The 18,586-nt window shown below is 30.5% G+C and overlaps 1 protein-coding gene across 1 annotated transcript; it reads right to left on the bottom strand.

The window, feature by feature from the left end:
• Positions 1-7,732: 7,732 nt before the first annotated feature.
• LOC115888691 (farnesol dehydrogenase-like) lies at positions 7,733-11,871 on the bottom strand. The gene is made up of 6 exons (XM_030908480.1): positions 11,717-11,871; positions 10,971-11,094; positions 10,291-10,525; positions 9,983-10,206; positions 8,034-8,183; positions 7,733-7,866 (listed from the first exon to the last, which is right to left on the bottom strand). Exons 2-6 carry the CDS (start codon positions 11,076-11,078, stop codon positions 7,825-7,827), a joined length of 759 nt encoding a protein of 252 aa, XP_030764340.1. The 5' UTR covers positions 11,079-11,094; positions 11,717-11,871; the 3' UTR covers positions 7,733-7,824.
• Between the last annotated feature and the right edge of the window lie 6,715 nt (positions 11,872-18,586).

Here is an 18,586-nt window from a genome sequence, read left to right on the forward strand (position 1 = left end):
TTTTAGGTATTTTTGAAATGTGAAACATATTGTGGGGCAACTACAACAATGTCGAACACCTGGAAAATGCTTTGATAATGCAATTTTAGATATTTGCAAACCCATCTCGTTATAGTAAATTCCGTTATATAAAAAAAGAAAAATATCTTCAGAGATTCAGTAGTAACAGTTTTAGATAGAAGAGTGCGGTTTGCACAAACCTGTGCCACTTTTTTGTCAAACGGAAGATGCCATAAACAAAATTTTTATAGCCCTCTTCGTTTCTGAGCTACAGAGTCTTTTTGAAAATTTTGCAATTTGGGACACCCCCTGTATCTCTGTTATTGTTAAAGGTACTGAGACGATAAAAACTGTTTATTGTAGAACTTTTTACGTAGAATACAGTGGTGTAGTCTGTTATTCAACAAAAAGAATATTTTTAAAGATATGAACTAAAGTTATGTTTTCTTAAATGGAACACCCTGTATATTTATAAATTATATGATCTGGCTTGCCATAAGCTTCTCAAAAATATATAACACTCTAGATTTATTTTCACTATTTAATGCAATATTTAAAAAAAATATATTATATAATACTAGCTCCCGTATATAGCGTTTGACGCCTTGGGAGTAGCAAGGTACAGCTTGCTATACTAGAGCCGTTCGGTATACAAGGTATAAAAAAATCTATTAAAAGATCATATTTATTAGTAGGCCATGATTGATAATAAAAGCACAGATAAACATCACAATAAAAGTAATTAAAGAATTATTAAAGTATACTGCTCTCTGTCTCTTGTTTTATTTTGAGAGCCACTAATTAATTCTTTATATATTAGGGAAACTTAAATCTCTACCGTTATTTGTAAATCTTGGAAGCTATCATATCGGAACTGTTAAATATTCCTTTAGTTAATTTACGGGAAATATAACTTAACTTACTACGAAAGTATTAGAAATTAGAATTGTGGTAAATTATTATTCCTCAAATCAATGAATTGGAATCATTGTACCCATATGATGGCTTCCCTGATTCCCGGATTTGTCCGTTCTCGATTTCTGATTTTGGGGATTTTTGAAATATGAAATATATTGTGGCAACTAATACAATGTCGAACACCTAGAAAATGCTTTAATAATGCAAGCTTTTAGATATTTGCAAGCCCATCCCATTATAATAAATTCCGTTATAAAAAAAGAGAAAATATATTCAGAGTTCAGTGGTAACAGTTCAAAAGTAAAATATATAAATTCCAAATAAAGTTTTAATATGTGTATGTCTATTTCAGTAAATTCCATTTTGATTTTGTTATTTATCACGGCCTACTAATAAGAAAATGATGTATTTTAAATATTGCAGTAAATAGTTAAAATAAATATAGAGTGTTATATATTTTTGAGAAGCTTATGGCAAGCCAGATCATATAATTTATAAATATATAGGGTGTCCCATTTAAGAAAGCATAACTTTAGTTCATATCTTTAAAAATATTATTTTCGTACAATAACAGACTACGCCACTGTATTCTACGTAAAAAGTTCTACAATAAACAATTTTTACCGTCTCAGTACCTTTAATAATAACAGAGATACAGGGGGTGTCGCAAATTGCAAAATTTTCAAAAAGACGCTGTAGTTCAGAAACGAAGAGGGCTATGAAAATTTTGTTTACGGCATCTTCCGTTTGACAAAAAAGTGGCACAGGTTTGTGCAAACCGCACCCTTCTATCTTCACGAATAACGGAGATACCGTATGATTTCAACTAAAATGGGACACCCTGTACAACGAACTAGTGGTCAGAAAAGGCAGTCTAATAAATAACACAGCACTGGAAATAATCTAAAGAAGAAAACATTCGACCAATCAGTCATGACCATTCTACATGCATCCGAAACCTGCACATGACTGCAGGTCGCACAACTATCAATGGAACAAAATATGCTGGAAATAACAAAGAGAAACCGTAAAAGAATAAAGTGGATACGACAAAAGACCCAGGTATAGTCTGTAAAACGAATAACTTTGAATTTGACAGTTTCCGCGGGCTTTTCTAGTGTTAATTTTATTAAGTTAGCAACTTGCGGCCCTGCTGACGCAATGCCGTCTCTAATAGAACAGCCTCGGAGCCAGATTTATGATGTCACGCTAGTTAGATACTACGGATTAATAAATATGTTGTAGAATACATGGAAAACATAATTATTCCTCGTATTTTTGGTTTGTATTTTAAAAATGATAAAGTTTACATGAAATATACATAATATACAGTTAATAAATGCAATATATATACCTATTTATAGTAATAAATATTTTGGCAGATAAACTATGAACCATACAAATGCAGCAAATGTTTTACAATATGGCTGAAATCGTACTCCATAGTCAATGTAGATAGTTTTTGTGTTAAGAATAATAATTTAAAAAAATATTTGGTCATCTTTTGACAAGTTTATATTAGTTTATTATTTGCAGTAAACATTATAATATATAAATAAATTTTGTTAATGCAAATAATAATACATCACTATTAGTAGATATTGAATGTTTTTTGTTAAATTAGATCGATTTTCAAACCCCAAATTTTAAAATATATTTTACATTTTACCCATTATCTTATGTACCACCTATTCATTATTTGTATATTGCTCCGTGGCTGTTCTATTAGAGACGGCATTGGTCTAATATTTAGAAATGTCAAAAGCTGATGACATTTTACTTTTGTCAATTATGACATTTCGTGTTGATTTTTTCAAGAAGAAAACTTGACTGTCACTTGTTTTATTATTTTCCTTTTCTATTTCACGAAAGTAAAAAGAGTTACCTATCTGATTTGTTTAAGCATTCAATTTAAAGAATATCAGTAACTTTTTTGACAGAGGGATTTTATATTTGCCATGTTGGTAAAAAATAACGGTCAAAATTCAAAGTTATTCATTTTATAGACTATAATAGATGTCATCCACAGAATCAAATGAACAACAGATGAATCACAAAAATGACAGCGTGGTACCCACGAGGAATTAAGAGACCAAGAAGACCGAACCTGAGACAGGACCATGATATTAGGAAATTAGCAGTGATAACTTGGGCCCGCATAGCCAACAATAGACAACAATGGACCCAACTACAAAGAGAGAATGTGAGGAAGGCTACACCGTAATTGGAAATGGTTGAAGGGTCTTGTGCAGAACAGGTCCCCACGAAATCGTGGTTTTTTTAATTTTTAATGTGGATCCCATAGTTAATGGAATGGTTTAAAAGAAAAAAATTGTTGGATGAACCACTTTTTCTACGAAAAAAAATAATTGAAAATTCCAAATTTTCACTACATTTCAATGCGAAAACTCCCTATTATAACCTTCATAAAGACAGTAAAATACAAGGTTATGCACAGTGTTGCCATACTCACCCTGTGTAAAATCGACGAAAACGTTCTACTTTATATTCGTTTTTTTTACATTTAGTACGCACTTTAAGAACACGAAAAATTAAAAATATAATAAACGAGGCAAAACAAAAACACTATAAAAATAAATTGACAATAAAATCATTACACAGTATTTAGCACAATTGTTTAAAAATATATTTTTCCCGGATTTGTTCAGTAAGATTCCGAAATGGATGTGATCTGCGTACTTCCAAACACTCCCCACCAACCTAACCTAACCAATGCATTAACACCCCCAAATAACCAGGCTAACCAATGCATTAACACCCTCCAAATAACCAGACTAACCAATGCATTACCACCCTCCAAATAACCAGAATATCTAACCTAACCTAACCTAACCAATGCATTAACACCCCCAAATAACCAGGCTAACCATGCATTAACACCCTCCAAATCACCAGGCTAACCAATGCATTAACACCCTCCAAATAATCAGGCTAACCAATGCATTACCACCCTCCAAATAACCAGCCTATCTAACCTAACCTAACCAATGCATTAACACCCCCAAATAACCAGGCTAACCAATGCATTAACACCCTCCAAATAACCATGCTAACCAATGCATTACCACCCTCCAAATAACCAGGCTAACCAATGCATTAACACCCCCAAATAACCAGGCTAACCAATGCATTAACACCCTCCAAATAACCAGGCTAACCAATGCATTACCACCCTCCAAATAACCAGGCTAACCATTGCATTAACACCCTCCAAATAACCAGGCTAACCAATGCATTACCACCTTCCAAATAACCAGGCTAACCTAATTGAGCCTAATGACAAAACTTCATTGATTACGCGTCGAAAAACAGTATATATTAAAAAAACTTATATTTTCGTAGAACCTGAAAAATCCGCAAATTTTATTTCAGAAATTGCTTTAAAATAATCCACACTAACGAATAAGCTACTAGACAGTTCAATTTTTGTTGCACTAAAGTGATAACTTACCGTTTTAAGTCCCTCCACAACAACTTTATTTCAGAAGAAAATCATATAAAGTAATTTTATTGACAACGTCGCAAATTCTATGCGAAGGCCATAGATGACATACCGATGATCGATTAACTGTCAATCGAAAAAGTCATAAAATTGCTAGCTTGAGCTGATGTAAATAAATATATTTTCTTAATTTTTATGCTTACAAAGAAGATTCGTTACATTTTTGTGCTTAAATTAGATCATTCCACGTCTATATAAGGTAATAAAGTACTAATATGTGATGTTTTTACTGAATCCGTGTAGAAAATTTAACATATTTACTGTCCGTCGCCTGTACCTAAAATACGTTTTTTGCCGCTTTTTAAAGATAAAACACATTCATCCAACAATTTTTATGCTTAGAAATATTCAGTTTAAGATAATCTTGCAAAAAAATCCCAAAAAAGTGTTAAATGCGTGGGGACCTATTGTGCCTGGTTGAATATGCTAAAAATGATGATGATGATAACGACCATACGTGTAGTCCAAAGGCAATAAAACTGAATATCTCTTAAACAAAAAAATATTGTCGTTTCTTGTTCAGATCTTTTTCTGATTTTGTGTTAATCATACATTATAGTCTGTTCCTTTTGTCTGACATTTGCTCTGTTGAGTCTTTCCACCCCTGGCTCACGTACCCACGTTCGAGTATATAACTGAATCATCTCTTACCCACCTATCTCCTTATTATGGTCGTTTTATTAGATTTGTTTTGATTAAGGAGGGATTCCGTGCACTTACAGTGGGGAGGCGTGGTATTTAACTTTATTAATCCGCGCTACTTTGTAGTGAAAACCAGATGAATAGGCTCGCAACGAGGGGGTTAAGATATTTGAAGAGGGTGGCGTGTGACGCCTAATAAAAGACCGCCGCTTCCGAGGCTCTTTGTTGACCTTTAGTGGCAACATATTCGCCGGCTTTTACGACGAGATTTTTATCCCACACTCTTTCGACACGGCATATAAAACAATTTCTTTTATATGCCGGTGCTTTTGATTCTTCTCTGTTATTATCTTTCAATGTATACAGTGCATAATGAAACATGTGGTATACTGATAGTGATATAAAATGCTTGATAATTTATTTTTGGACCACGTTAAATTTTATTCCTAAGTTTTTCTTATTATTCTAGAGAAAATGAGAATTTATAAAACATTTAAAATAAAATTTTTGAGAAAACAGGTATTTAGAATACGTTATCCTTCTTTCTGAGAATAAAAAATTGACGCCGGGGGGCACGTATAACCGCCCATACTAAAATATGTTAATATCTCGAAAACTGCGACTTTGACTGATTACAAATTTTATAAATGTAATATACCAATTTTAAAATGTAATATACCAAATACCCTGCGAATGCGATAAATTTTACATTGGTGAAACATCTAGACCCTTAAATGTTAGAATTAAAGAACATAAAGATTATTTAAGAAAGGGAGATTTTCACAAATCTAAGATTTGTCGGCATTCATGGAACACAGGGCACAGAATAAATTTTAATAACGCCAAAATTATAATGAAAGAAGCGATAGCATCTAAAAGAAAAATAAAAGAGGCTTTTTTAATTCAATCTAATAAAAATAAATGTATTGCATCTTGTAGATGTTAGTAATGTATGGCAATCGCTTCTTTGATTTTAAAGAACATTACATAAATAAACATAACATACGTGAAATTTAAAAATAATCATACAGAAAGTTTGGGCTTTTTAGTTTTACCTTATTAAGTAATTATCAGGTAGTAATTGTTAATTTTGAAGTTTAACTTAATATAATGTCATTTTAACAGAACGTCAACGATTTCTTGTAGACGTATCTGTTTTAAAAAGTAAAGTGTTCTCGAATAGTTCAATTTAAATATTTTAAATAGTTTTTTTCTTGTTTCTTTATATATTTTTTTGCTTCCGACGACGGAAAGAGAAAACTTTCCGAAACGTTAAGCATTTTTTTCTTTGTTAGGCAAATTTTTATTACTGTAAACACAACTTCTGACAAGCAGCCTCCGTTTAGGTTTAACGCCAGAAGTGTTTACAAAAAATAACTATTTTATTTTGTAGATTTTTCTTGCAGTGCAGTGGCGAAAAACCCATAAGGATTTTTTTGGATAGATGAATCCACCACATAGGTATAGACAGTTTTTAAGCTATAATATGTTTTTTTTTTGGAAAAATTACTGAGTATAGCCAATTCTTATCTTTCTTGACTAATTTCACTTAGTTGGTATGGTATTCTTATTATGTTATTTATTTAATTATTATAAATTTATGACTTATAAAAAGACAGAATATTTTATTAAACAGTTTTTTTACAATTTACATTACACAAACTTAAACTTAAACAATAATAAAACTACATACAGTTTAAGTTATTTTAGAAAATATTCAAAAAATATACCGCATAAAAAAATATAAAATAGATAGGTCAGGTGATCGAGGAGGCCCATGCAATTGGTCTACCTCTTCCTATCCTTGAGTTGAAATAATTATGATGTAAATAATTTTTAAATTTTTTTTTCATTGTGGAGAGAGTGTCATAATGAGAGTCATGTTGGAATCACTCTATTGATGCGTGAGTCTCTAAATTTAACTTTTCTAACATGTCTTGAAACCCGTTCTCTAAAAAGCGTATGTAACGTATCCTCGAAAATGTATGGCCAAGAAAAGTTGAACTAATAATCCTACACGCTTTTCTTCATTTGAAAAATTCATATTTACAATTTTTGGCTATTTTAATTTACAAAGTTTGGATGTGACAGTTGACATTTCTGAGAGCAACGACGATTAAACTTGTTTCCATGGCTAACTAAGTGAAATTGTTTAAAAATTATAAGAATTGGCTATAACTCAGTATTTTTTCGAAAAAAAAACATATTATAATTAATATCACTGAAAATCTTAAAAAATGGCGCTTTTTATGAAGTCATGGCCAACTATGGTTTCCATTTAAAAAAAAACATAAGCTTGTGTCATATGTCAAAAATGACAGGCTATAAAAAAAGTAGAACACAATCTCATTAAGGATATGATTATCTACAACTTTTATTTGAAAACTTTTTGTGTGTCTAAAATAGATTATAATTGAATTAGGGACAATTTTTAAAATTGCCAAAATATGTTTTTTTTAAATATCTAGAAAGCCATAAGCTTTTTCAAAAATCTGAAAGGCGCATATTTATGACCTCACAAAACTCCAATTCTTTCCGCATTTAATCGACTCTCTATCTCCGGTAGTTTCCGAGATACCCATAGAGAGACTCGTAGAAACTTACCCTGTATATTGCATAGTAATCGTAAATAAATAATATTATTGTCCAGAAGGTTAAAACATTTATTAGATTTGTGTAATAACATATTGATAAATTATATTATAACAATGTAATAATTAATACAGGTAGGTAGTACTTTATTACAGAGGTTCTTTTAGTGGTCTTAGCATTAATTCAGCTACCTAAAAACAAATACTTTTATAAGAGAATTCTTAAGATAGTTTTTGACTGTTATTCAAGAGGGTTTGGCCCACAGTTTAGAAATTTATCCGAAACAGTGGGTCAAAATTCTCTAAATATTTTTATCTTTTAATTTATTTGCAAAAATAAATAAATCTACATAACTCACATGCAAATGCGGTGGCGTAGATAAAACATACATAACACTATCGACGATGTCCTCTGGTTTTAAAAAATGTTTTATTGGACCGTCGCCATCTTTGCCAATATTGCTTCGGACGAAGAATTCTGTATCATCGACAGGGCCTGGACTTAAACTCTGCAAAATATACACACTGTTATACAGGGTAATTCAATTTAATGCCTAATAATATGCCGTTTAGAAACATATTCGAGAAAAAACAAAAATTGGAGATTTCGATTTTTTCTCGCGTTTTTTGAAAAACCTCGAAACTAAAAGCACATTTTTTAACCGTATATGTATACTGAATATACTCTGTTTTTTTTTCTCAGGTAAGATTTCGACAGACGATGACAGAAGAAAAGCAGATGACGTCCCATACCAATCTATTTATTTTACTACAAAAAGTTTCTAATAATTTTTAAGTTATCTATGGATGGGTTTAAATATAAATCCGTCATGCGTCGTGTCTTGTTTTTTTAACCAGTTTTATTGGTTTATTTAAAAAATGACAGATCGTATTTCAATTTTATTGGTTTGACGGAACGATGAACGACAAACGGACGCCGATGCGTATGAACTCGCCTTTAGATTTTTGTTATTTTTGACGCTTGTCAAAGTCTTGCCAAATTATAGGTTATAATTTTGTGTCAACTTTTGTTAAATACCCTGCGTTTTGGAACATTTTGATTCGTATTATTACGTGTGTTTTGTGTCTTTTGAAGTCAAGTGGAGGAAAAATCGAGTGAAAATTAACTGTAGACCCAGAGCACAGTTATGGTTACTCGCTGCCCAGGCAGAAAGTCTTATACACCAATAAAGTTGCCATCGATAAAGTTTGTATACCATTTCGTCGTAGATAAGTGCATTTCGTATATGGTAGAAGGATCAAACTAAACACATACTAAAAACTGGAGTAGCTGTAAAATATCGACATCACACGATAGGTAAATAATGGATTTTAGTACTACAGAGAAATAATGTCAAAAGGTACTGGTTTAAAAAAATTAAATTTGGTAGGTGTTATTATTAATAAAATAGTTTCTTTTATTTACCTATGTTGTTTTATTTATTCCTGTGGAATATTACAAATTTGTATTTTACATAAGTTATATTGATAAATATAATCATAAATGCGGGTAGTTTCATAAAGCTTGAAAGTAAATAATAGTTCCTTTTTATATTTTTTGGTATGTAGTGGTCTTGTTCCTGTTTGTTTTGTATTAACACATACCGTTTTTATTAAATAAAATAACTCGATTACATTTTTTCAGTTTTATACAGTTTTTTTCACAATATTTTGAAGTAATCACTTGTCATCTTGTCAATCAAATTTTAAAAATATCCTGCTATGCGTTCCAGTTGTACCAACTTATTTCTTTGTAAAATAAAATAAACTACTTTGAAATTAAAATGACAGACACATATATCACTGTCAAGGATCTTCTCGTTGGACAGACTTATACACGTGCCAAATTCAAACAATTTTCAACAAGGCAATTTTAACTAATTGAGAAAAACTGCATTTATTTTCAAATTGAAACTGAACAGTTAACAGTGCAAAATCAGGCAAATGCTAACATACATAAATTGTGAAACTTTGATTCTGTAAATGTCAAATTGTATTTTCTATACAGTAGGGCTTTTGCCTAATTCGAACAAGTTTTTGATTATAAAATGCATTTCGGAGACACTAACAGTAGGTACTATAACCTAGTAGTGTAGACATCAGCACAAGAAATAACATTTAACAATGATAAAATCATAGGTTAACAACTTAAGGTGTATCGACATTTTCATGGTTTTGCATTGAGGTAACAATTTTAACAGTATTAATTTAAAAATTGAGGCAGTTTTTCTTAAATTGCTTAAAATCGGCTTGTCCAAAACTGTTCAAATTTGCCACATGTATTTAATGTACCACCCGGTATACTTACTGTCACTTTGATATCCGAATCAATGCCAATTAATTCCAGTCTCAAAGTTTCCGTCAAAGCGGTCAGGGCATGCTTCGATGCCGGATAAATATTCGCTTTTGGAATATTGTATACATGGTGGCCCAAAATACTGTTTATGTTAATAATCTGACCAGCTATTTTCTGTTCGGACATAACCCTGATAGCTTCTTTGGCGACAATGCATGGTCCCATTACGTTGGTTTCTAAAAAAATATTTTTTTTATTTGAGCCAACACCCTGTAGACAAATAATTAGCAATAATAAAGAAAATATAATATATTCTTTACCTAGAATCCTTCTCCACTCTTCACATTGTCCGTCATAAAGGTTTGTTTTTCCCATTGTTCCGGCATTGTTGATCAGTATGTGAACAGCGCCTATTTTTTTAATTTCTTCAAATGCTTTTTTAACATCTGTCTCATTGGTTACGTCGCACCGTATGGCGTGGATTTTTCCTTTCAAGTTTGAGCATTTTTTCGAAAATTCCTGAATTTTTTCAGCTCTTCTAGCCAACCCAACCGCCTATACAAAAAAAAATAATAAAGGGGCATTCACGACAAATGTTACATGTGTTTTTTGGGCCCAAAATATAGTGTAAAAAATGTGAGAAAGTAACAACGATTAGAGTGGCTAAATCAGAGCGAAGATGAAGGATTTTACTGAAAATCAGATGGATTTAATAGTATCCACAGTCACTCTGACTGAATTAGAATGGATGTTCCCTATTAATTTTAGTAGATCATTTTTTAGATCACTTGAAAGATTCACGTGAGATTAGACTGTTGTCCTAGCCATTTCCGAGAGTTTCACATTTTTGAAATATGTGTCCTCTAAAGGTAGCTACACACCTCCAGTTTTTCCTTAAGGCAAATATTTCTTTAACCTATGTTTAAATGTCTCGAACAAATAATGATATTCAAATAAGTTATAAAGTTACTAGTTGCACTCTGTATAGAGTTTGACTTACAATAATACCACTCTCTGCCAATTTTTTTAGAATTTCGGCACCTATACCGGCACTAGCACCAGTAACAACTGCCACTTTTCCAATCCAGCGGTCTAGAGATAGTACCATCTTAAACAGGTGCAGTCTGAAACGATATAATAAATGCAAAAAAATAAAAATGTTGCTTAACCATAATGAAATTGATATTAGTGCAAATCTTTTTTTTATTTTAATACGCAATAAACTATACTTTAATGTATTCTATTTCATTGTAATTAAGAATCATTAACTGTATTATGAATGACTATGCATATTTTTCAAATGAAAACCTATCTTTCTTATTTTATATGTCTAAAGTTCTATAAGGTACCAGATGCGCAATTCTACAGGACCTCTAACATGTAATACTCGTATGTTCCTTTATCTGAATTTAACCGTTTTAATCTTGATTTCAGAGTTCTGATTTTACAGTTCGGATCACCCTGTATATCTCCTTCTGTTAGAAAAATAATTCAACCAATTTTATATATTTTTCGTAGAAATAAAACTAGCTTTACAATTTTATAACGTCTCAAAAGTGGTCATCTTTATAACTTTTTTTTTAATAAAAAAGTCATAAGGGTCACTTTTGAGACGCACCCGGTATAGATATTCTATATTTCTAGAAACTTTTTAAGGCAAGCTCAGTCAACTTAATATTCGCCAAAAAAATGTACTCCAGCTCGAGAAAATTCAAAATATAAAAGAAGAAAAATGTACCAACTTACGTGACTATTGTTCTTTCCAGCAGCAACAAAATACCACTCACAATGTACAGAGTATTGATAAATACTGGTCAATTATTAATAAACCGATTTAAAAGCAAACATACCTTTCATTTTCCTTGAAAAATAGTCAATATCAAATATCAATGGCGTTCTATATTTCTTATTTTCTCATAATTTAACGAGAATATATAAATTAATTGGAGTGTGGTATTTATTTTTTTGCGTAGATCTAGTTAATACGCGTAAAATTCTTCTTCTCTATGTTTTAAAAATATAATTAATTAAAAAACATGTCTATTCTTTATGTATTAATGACCGTTCTATTAAAAAAATCGTACAAATGTCTCAGCAAGAATGCCTTGTCGAGTTAGTTTCTACAGGGTTGTTCACCACACGGAGTACGACACGGAGTATTGTCACAGATTTGTGGTATTGTAGCTAAACGATTAGATTTTTACAAATTGTAAGTTTTGGGCTCGTTGAAGGACTATTAGAGCTACAATTTAAAAATATTTTTACAATACACAGAGTGTCCCAAATAAGTAAAAAATATTATAGTTTTATTTTTCTAAATGGAACAGCCTGTATATTATTATATTTTTAGATTCTACGATTGAAATAAAGGTAAATTTGATTAAGGTTTATCACACTTAAACCTTACCGTTTTAGAAATATTTTCAATTTTGTAAAATGGCAGAAAAAAAATTCTCCAAGGGTATCAAACTTTTTATTACTAAATATTTACTGAAGATTATTAATTGATCAGATATTGTGTTGCAATAATAAAAATTATAGTACCATATACCAAGCGTCCAAAAATGTATATTAAATAATTACTAGGTTTAAACGGCAATAATTTGTATAATTTAAATAGAACACCCTGTATATTTTATGAGAATCAGATGCACAATTTAATTGTCTATCAAATTGTATTATACCATTTTTTACCTATCTCATCAAGTTTTCAAAGAAAATGCATTTTCTTATAATTTAGACCTCATTCATCACTATACCCATGGAATATTGACATTTTGAATTTTTTTCGCCCATTTATTTAAAGCCCATTTATTTACAAAAAGAAAACTATTTAAATCTTTATAAAAGAGTATACCAATTGAATATACAACCATTATTTTCGCATTTTCCGCCCACAACATAATTAACTGCATACTTAATTGTTTTAATTAATAAATTATTCTAGATAAATGTGGGTTTCACTAAGAAATCGATATAATAATAAGTTATGAAAATGAAATAAAATTTATAAGATGTGTTACTTTTTACCACACTGTCTAATGCACATACAAAATTCAGTTTTTTGGTATTTGGAGCAATTATTATTAATCAACGTAAACCGAAAACAGTCAATTAATGTAGTTTGATTACTGGGATCATATTAATTGGTCCCCTTTAACAAAAAATATTTAAACAGTTTTTTTAATATTTTTTAATGAAATAAGCAAATTATATCGACAATATTAGTATCTGAACACTTTGAAAATTTGTTACATCTTTCAAAAATAATCTAAAATGTCAATATTCCATGGGTATAGTGATAAATGAGGTTTAAATTATAAGGAAATCCATTTTCTACGAAAACTTGAAGAGATAGGTAAAAAATGGTATAATACAATTTGATAGACAATTAAGTTGTGCATCTGATTCTCGTAAAATATACAGGGTGTACCATTTAAATTATACAAGTTATTGCCGTTTAAAGCTAGTAATTATTTAATATAATTTTTAGACACTCTGTATAAGGTAATATTTTGTTTATTATTGCAACGCAATATCTGATCAATAAATAAACTTCAGTAAATATTTAGTATTAAAAACTTTGATACCCTTGCAGAAATGAAGCCTTAAAATTCTTACTGCAATTTCATAAAATTGAAAATATTTCAAAAACGGTAAGGTTTAAGTGTGATAAACCTTAATCAAATTTACCTTTATTTCAATCGTAGAATTTAAAAATAGAATAATATACAGGGTGTTCCATTTAAAAAAATAAAATTATAATATTTTTTACTTATTTGGGACTTTTAAAATAATAGCTCTAATAATCCTTCAACGAACCCAAAACTTACAATTTGTAAAAATGTAATCGTTTAGCTACAATACTGTCGTATGTGGTGAATAAGCCTGTATACGTAAGCTAAAAGAATTATTCTTTGGTAAGCTGATCCAAGAAGATCGACATGTCCCATAGTTTGAAATTGAGGCATCATTGGTCATTTCAAAGGCCCGAATTCCAAATAAAAATTATATAAACGTACCAAAAAACAATTGTGTTAAAAAGTTATCTGCTCTTTTTTTACCTCTATATGCATAATATGAAAAGCAACCCTCGTATAGAGAAAATTCTACTGGATTTAATACCCTGAATGAATCAAATTCTGTTCTAAATTTTCCCGTTCGTCTTTCCAATATTTTCCATTCCCTTGGATGCAGGCCGCAAATTGCTTGTAACGAACGCTATTCTGTCCGTAATTTTTCCAATAACGTTCAATTTTCCTCCGATACGCTGCGCATTACCCAGACTCGCTATCCTTCTTCCTGAGCATATCGTTTTTTCCAGATTTTCAGCTTTTCAGCTTTATTTCATTTCCCTCGTCTCGATCAGGTTTCAGAGTATTCTTAAGAGTCCAAACACAGTTTAAAATGTTAATTTTTAAAGACTGTCCATCCAAAATATGAGAGAAATTCTATTGTGACAGATTATAGTTACTGAATGTTCCGAAAAATTGTTCAAACCCACAACAAAAGTGCGAATAAACTAAAATTACAAAGGAACTGGTAATACATTGTGAGACAGGAAATTGTAGAGAGAAACAAGCCCTATAACATAGGATACAACATTTTAATGAACAGTGCTTTACATAAAATCAATAAAATGAAAAATATACGAAATAATATACATGTACTGATTTCTTTCGAAAATCGACAACTATGAAACTATGAACCCTTCCCGGACACAAACGGTACATTGTGAGACAGGAAACTGTAGAGAGAAACAAGCCCTATAACATAGGATACAACATTTTAATGAACAGTGCTTTACATAAAATCAATAAAATGAAAAATATACGAAATAATATACATGTACTGATTTCTTTCGAAAATCGACAACTATGAAACTATGAACCCTTCCCGGACACAAACGGTACATTGTGAGACAGGAAACTGTAGAGAGAAACAAGCCCTATAACATATGATACAACATTTTAATGAACAGTGCTTTCCATAAAATGAATAAAATGAAAAATATACGAAATAATATACATGTACTGATTTCGTTCGAAAATCGACAACTAAAAGAGAAAATATGTTTCTTTTATCGAGATACCAGCCCTGAAAATATTTGCATTTATTTAAGACTCACCCTGTATATTCATAATTTTACGACAATGTTTACTATTTTTCTAAGAGCCTTGAAAACTTGTAGTCAAAAATATTCAATTTTTCGACTTATTCCATACATGTTTTCACATTTTAACACATCCACTTTAACACACGCATTTTTCACATGTAGGTAACATTTTATCTACCATGGAGAAAGGTTCTAAAACATTGGTTCGAAAAATCCAATTTCTTACAAAACCGAAACACTTAAACTATTAAATCATTATAGAATCTAAATCTACATAAAATTTCCTATAAACGCTGAAATTTCCATAATTTTAGGACTGTGTTTACTATTTTTCTAAGAGCCTTGAAAACAGTCAAAAATGTTGAATTTTTCGGTTTTTTTCCATACTCACGAAATTTATCGATTTTGGTCATGTCACCGATTTTGATAAATATACTGTTATTTGCTAATTAAAAGGTATAGAATCAGAAAGTATACGTTATTTTGGTCTAAGGAAAACGATACTAGATATAGGCAAAGTTTTAACCATAATCAAAAATCGGTCATTAAAACATTAAATTATTTTTTAAAATTAACAAATATTATTTTCTCAATTCTTTATAATTACAATATAATTATTTATAAGACTAGAATAAAATAAATTTGATATCTTACAATCAACTAATTCTATTAGCACTTGACTAACGAGTCAGTCAAGGATAAAACACTAAAATTTTTACAATTTTGTCATTAATAATGAAAAAAAAGTAATTAAAAAAATTTGTTTATAATAAAACAGGACATCAAAAGTATATTAATAAAATTATTTTTTTTTCTTAATAATATTTTTGTCGTACTTCTTATGGTATATTTTACAAAGCCATGCAACAAATTTAATAATAAATATAGGTACCTATATTACAGACTTAAAAAAACATTTTTAAACTAGAAGTCTTGGAAAAACCTACATTTTTATATAAACATATTGTAGTAATTTCTAAAATCTAATAAAACTATATAAAACCTTATTTGTTGATTTTATAATAAATACTTGCAAGTATATAACTAAATCAAGCCAAAAGTTATAATTCTTTCGAATATTGTTCACGATTTATCAATATTTTTATGTATTATGCTTTTTTTATCATTTAAATCAAAAATAAAAATAAACTAATATTAATTTGGTTTAAAATATTATCCAAGAAAATCATTTTTAAGGTGCCATTACACGGCGTGTGGAGCGCCGATCCACGCTCCAGGCGCGTGGAGCGCCGCGCCAAGACCTTAGCCAAGACGCGCCAAGACGGGCCGCACAGTGCGGCCGAATGGTAATTCTAGCGGGAGAAAACCTCAGGAGCGATGTTTGGAACTTAAAATCTAAGAACGTAGCAAATGGTTTAATATATTATGTATAGTACCCATGTGGGTTAAATTTATTTATTTATTAACAACTTAATTTATTAATAAATAAATAAATACAAGATAATAAAACTATTGTATTATTCGTACGTGACACACAAAAACCGTACTGTAAACTATTTCTAATTAAATAAAATTATGATATTAGGTTTGGTAATAATCATTTAGTTTTTATTGGAAATTATGAGAAATTAAAAAAGGCTTTTGCATATAGTCATGCCTTATTTAACTAGAACATCATTTGGATGTTTTTGTCTTGAGAAAAATTGCCGAACTGACTATTGGTGTCATTTATCGATTTTTTAAACTCAGTGTCTTTCGATGGAGTTTCAGTTAAGGTTTCAACGATTACAGCAGCATACCTACTCCCACTAGTCCTAAAGCTCATAGTAGTTGCAAAACCTAATTCTTCTTTTCAGTGCTCTTCAATTAATCCTTTAATGAGACTTTATTGAAATAAAACTTTTGGGCGTCTACCTGTTAAGCTTGAACTCTAAAAAAAAAACAAGAGAAAATGATCGTAGAAGGGTCTTAACACCTTTCTTTTCTTGGTTACTATAAGAGAGTTGGGATCTAAAAATTGCATTACGATGTCCCACAAAACGGTCAAGAGATGATGTTGGATTTAAAACGCCTTTTTACATACCTTTGGCATTCTCCAACATAATTTGGTTTTGGAATAGAATGTATGCACTTGTAAATATTTTGTTTTCGTATGACCTCTACCTGGCTGAGCAGAAAACGATCAAATTTGGTTGATAAAAATGTATACGACCAAAAAATAATTCATGCATTTTTATATCAGTTGGAATGAACACTATTTATTCTTATCAGTACACATTTTTGGCTTATTTTTACAAACAAAACGGTTTTGTCCCGCTAGACTTATCATCCACCGCACTGTGCGCCGATGGGACGACCGACCGGCAGGCAGATACAAAAAATGCATTATATAACTTTTTAACATAGATTATCGGTTTAAATTGGGTTTAAATTAATACAATCCAATAATTTATTCCTCAACTTTATTTTCAGTGCAGTTTATTAAGATAACAGAGTGGAAAGCAAAATCACCTGGTTAAATTAAATTAAATAAGATAATAATACTTTTTAAACAAGGTTTATTTATGTTCAAAAGTTAAATAACGATTTTTTAAATGAGTATATCGTATTTTCAGAAAGCCCATAACAAGGCAAATAAAATAAAAAAAAATAATAGACTGGGTGTCATTTACAAATAGAAGTCAGATTTCGAAAATGAGAGTTACAAGCGAAACTAGTTAACGTCACTGGATTCTATATAAAAACTTAACTAGTCTCGTTGAGTTTTATATTTTTTGGTTTTCACCTTTTCGATAAGTTAACCAATATACGATGGGATCGAAAAATGCAGTATTTTAAAATTCGCCCTGTATTTTAGGAACTAAAAAGACTAGGACAACTCTTGTAGCATCTTTGGTTTCATAAAAAATAGCATAGTGATGTGAAAACCGCATCTTTAGAAGTATAAATGCAATAAACATTATTAAAAATACAGTAATTATTACTCATGCATACATAAGTCACCTCAGCAAAATTTATCTAGTGTTCCTTATACTTTATATTACATTTAGAATAAATAATAATAATTATTTTAAACAATAACATGGTAGAGTATAGCCCATATGTGGCAGGGTATACCCTGTATTTTCAGTAATTTTTCCACCTAATTAATATGATATTTATAGATTTCTTTAAGCGAATATCAAATTATGCATTTTCGCATTAAATGGAAATATTTAAATAAATTATGCAACAATTAAATTTAACTAAATTCAAAAAATTACTGGCGAAAATTTTTCGTGGCGCGTTTGCTTTGGAGTGTGTAGTTTACCACCAGTCGACGGGAACGACACGCCGCCCGACGATCCCCGCGCCGACCCATTCACATGGCGTGTGGAGCGGCAGTTCACGGTTCAGGCGCGTACTGGCGCGTCCTGGCGCGGGATTCCACACTCCGTGTAACTGCTCATATACCAGGCCCGTGCACAGTGCTTCGTCCCATGGACAAAAATCGAAAAAAAAAGTTAGAATTTACTAATATCTGAATATCATCCTGTATA

Source organism: Sitophilus oryzae, unplaced genomic scaffold (assembly GCF_002938485.1).
Source record: "Sitophilus oryzae breed Bouriz unplaced genomic scaffold, Soryzae_2.0 scaffold_806_pilon_pilon, whole genome shotgun sequence".
Classification (NCBI taxonomy): Eukaryota; Metazoa; Arthropoda; class Insecta; order Coleoptera; family Curculionidae; genus Sitophilus; species Sitophilus oryzae.

Excerpts from the sequence above, each read along its gene's own strand:
- LOC115888691 (XM_030908480.1), bottom strand. The coding sequence starts at position 11,078 with ATGGTACTATCTCTAGACCGCTGGATTGGAAAAGTGGCAGTTGTTACT. Across the intron at positions 10,526-10,970 it reads TGGCAGAGAGTGGTATTATT|GCGGTTGGGTTGGCTAGAAG; the intron begins GTAAGTCAAACT and ends TTTTTTGTATAG. Across the intron at positions 8,184-9,982 it reads ATTCGGATATCAAAGTGACA|AGTTTAAGTCCAGGCCCTGT; the intron begins GTAAGTATACCG and ends TATATTTTGCAG.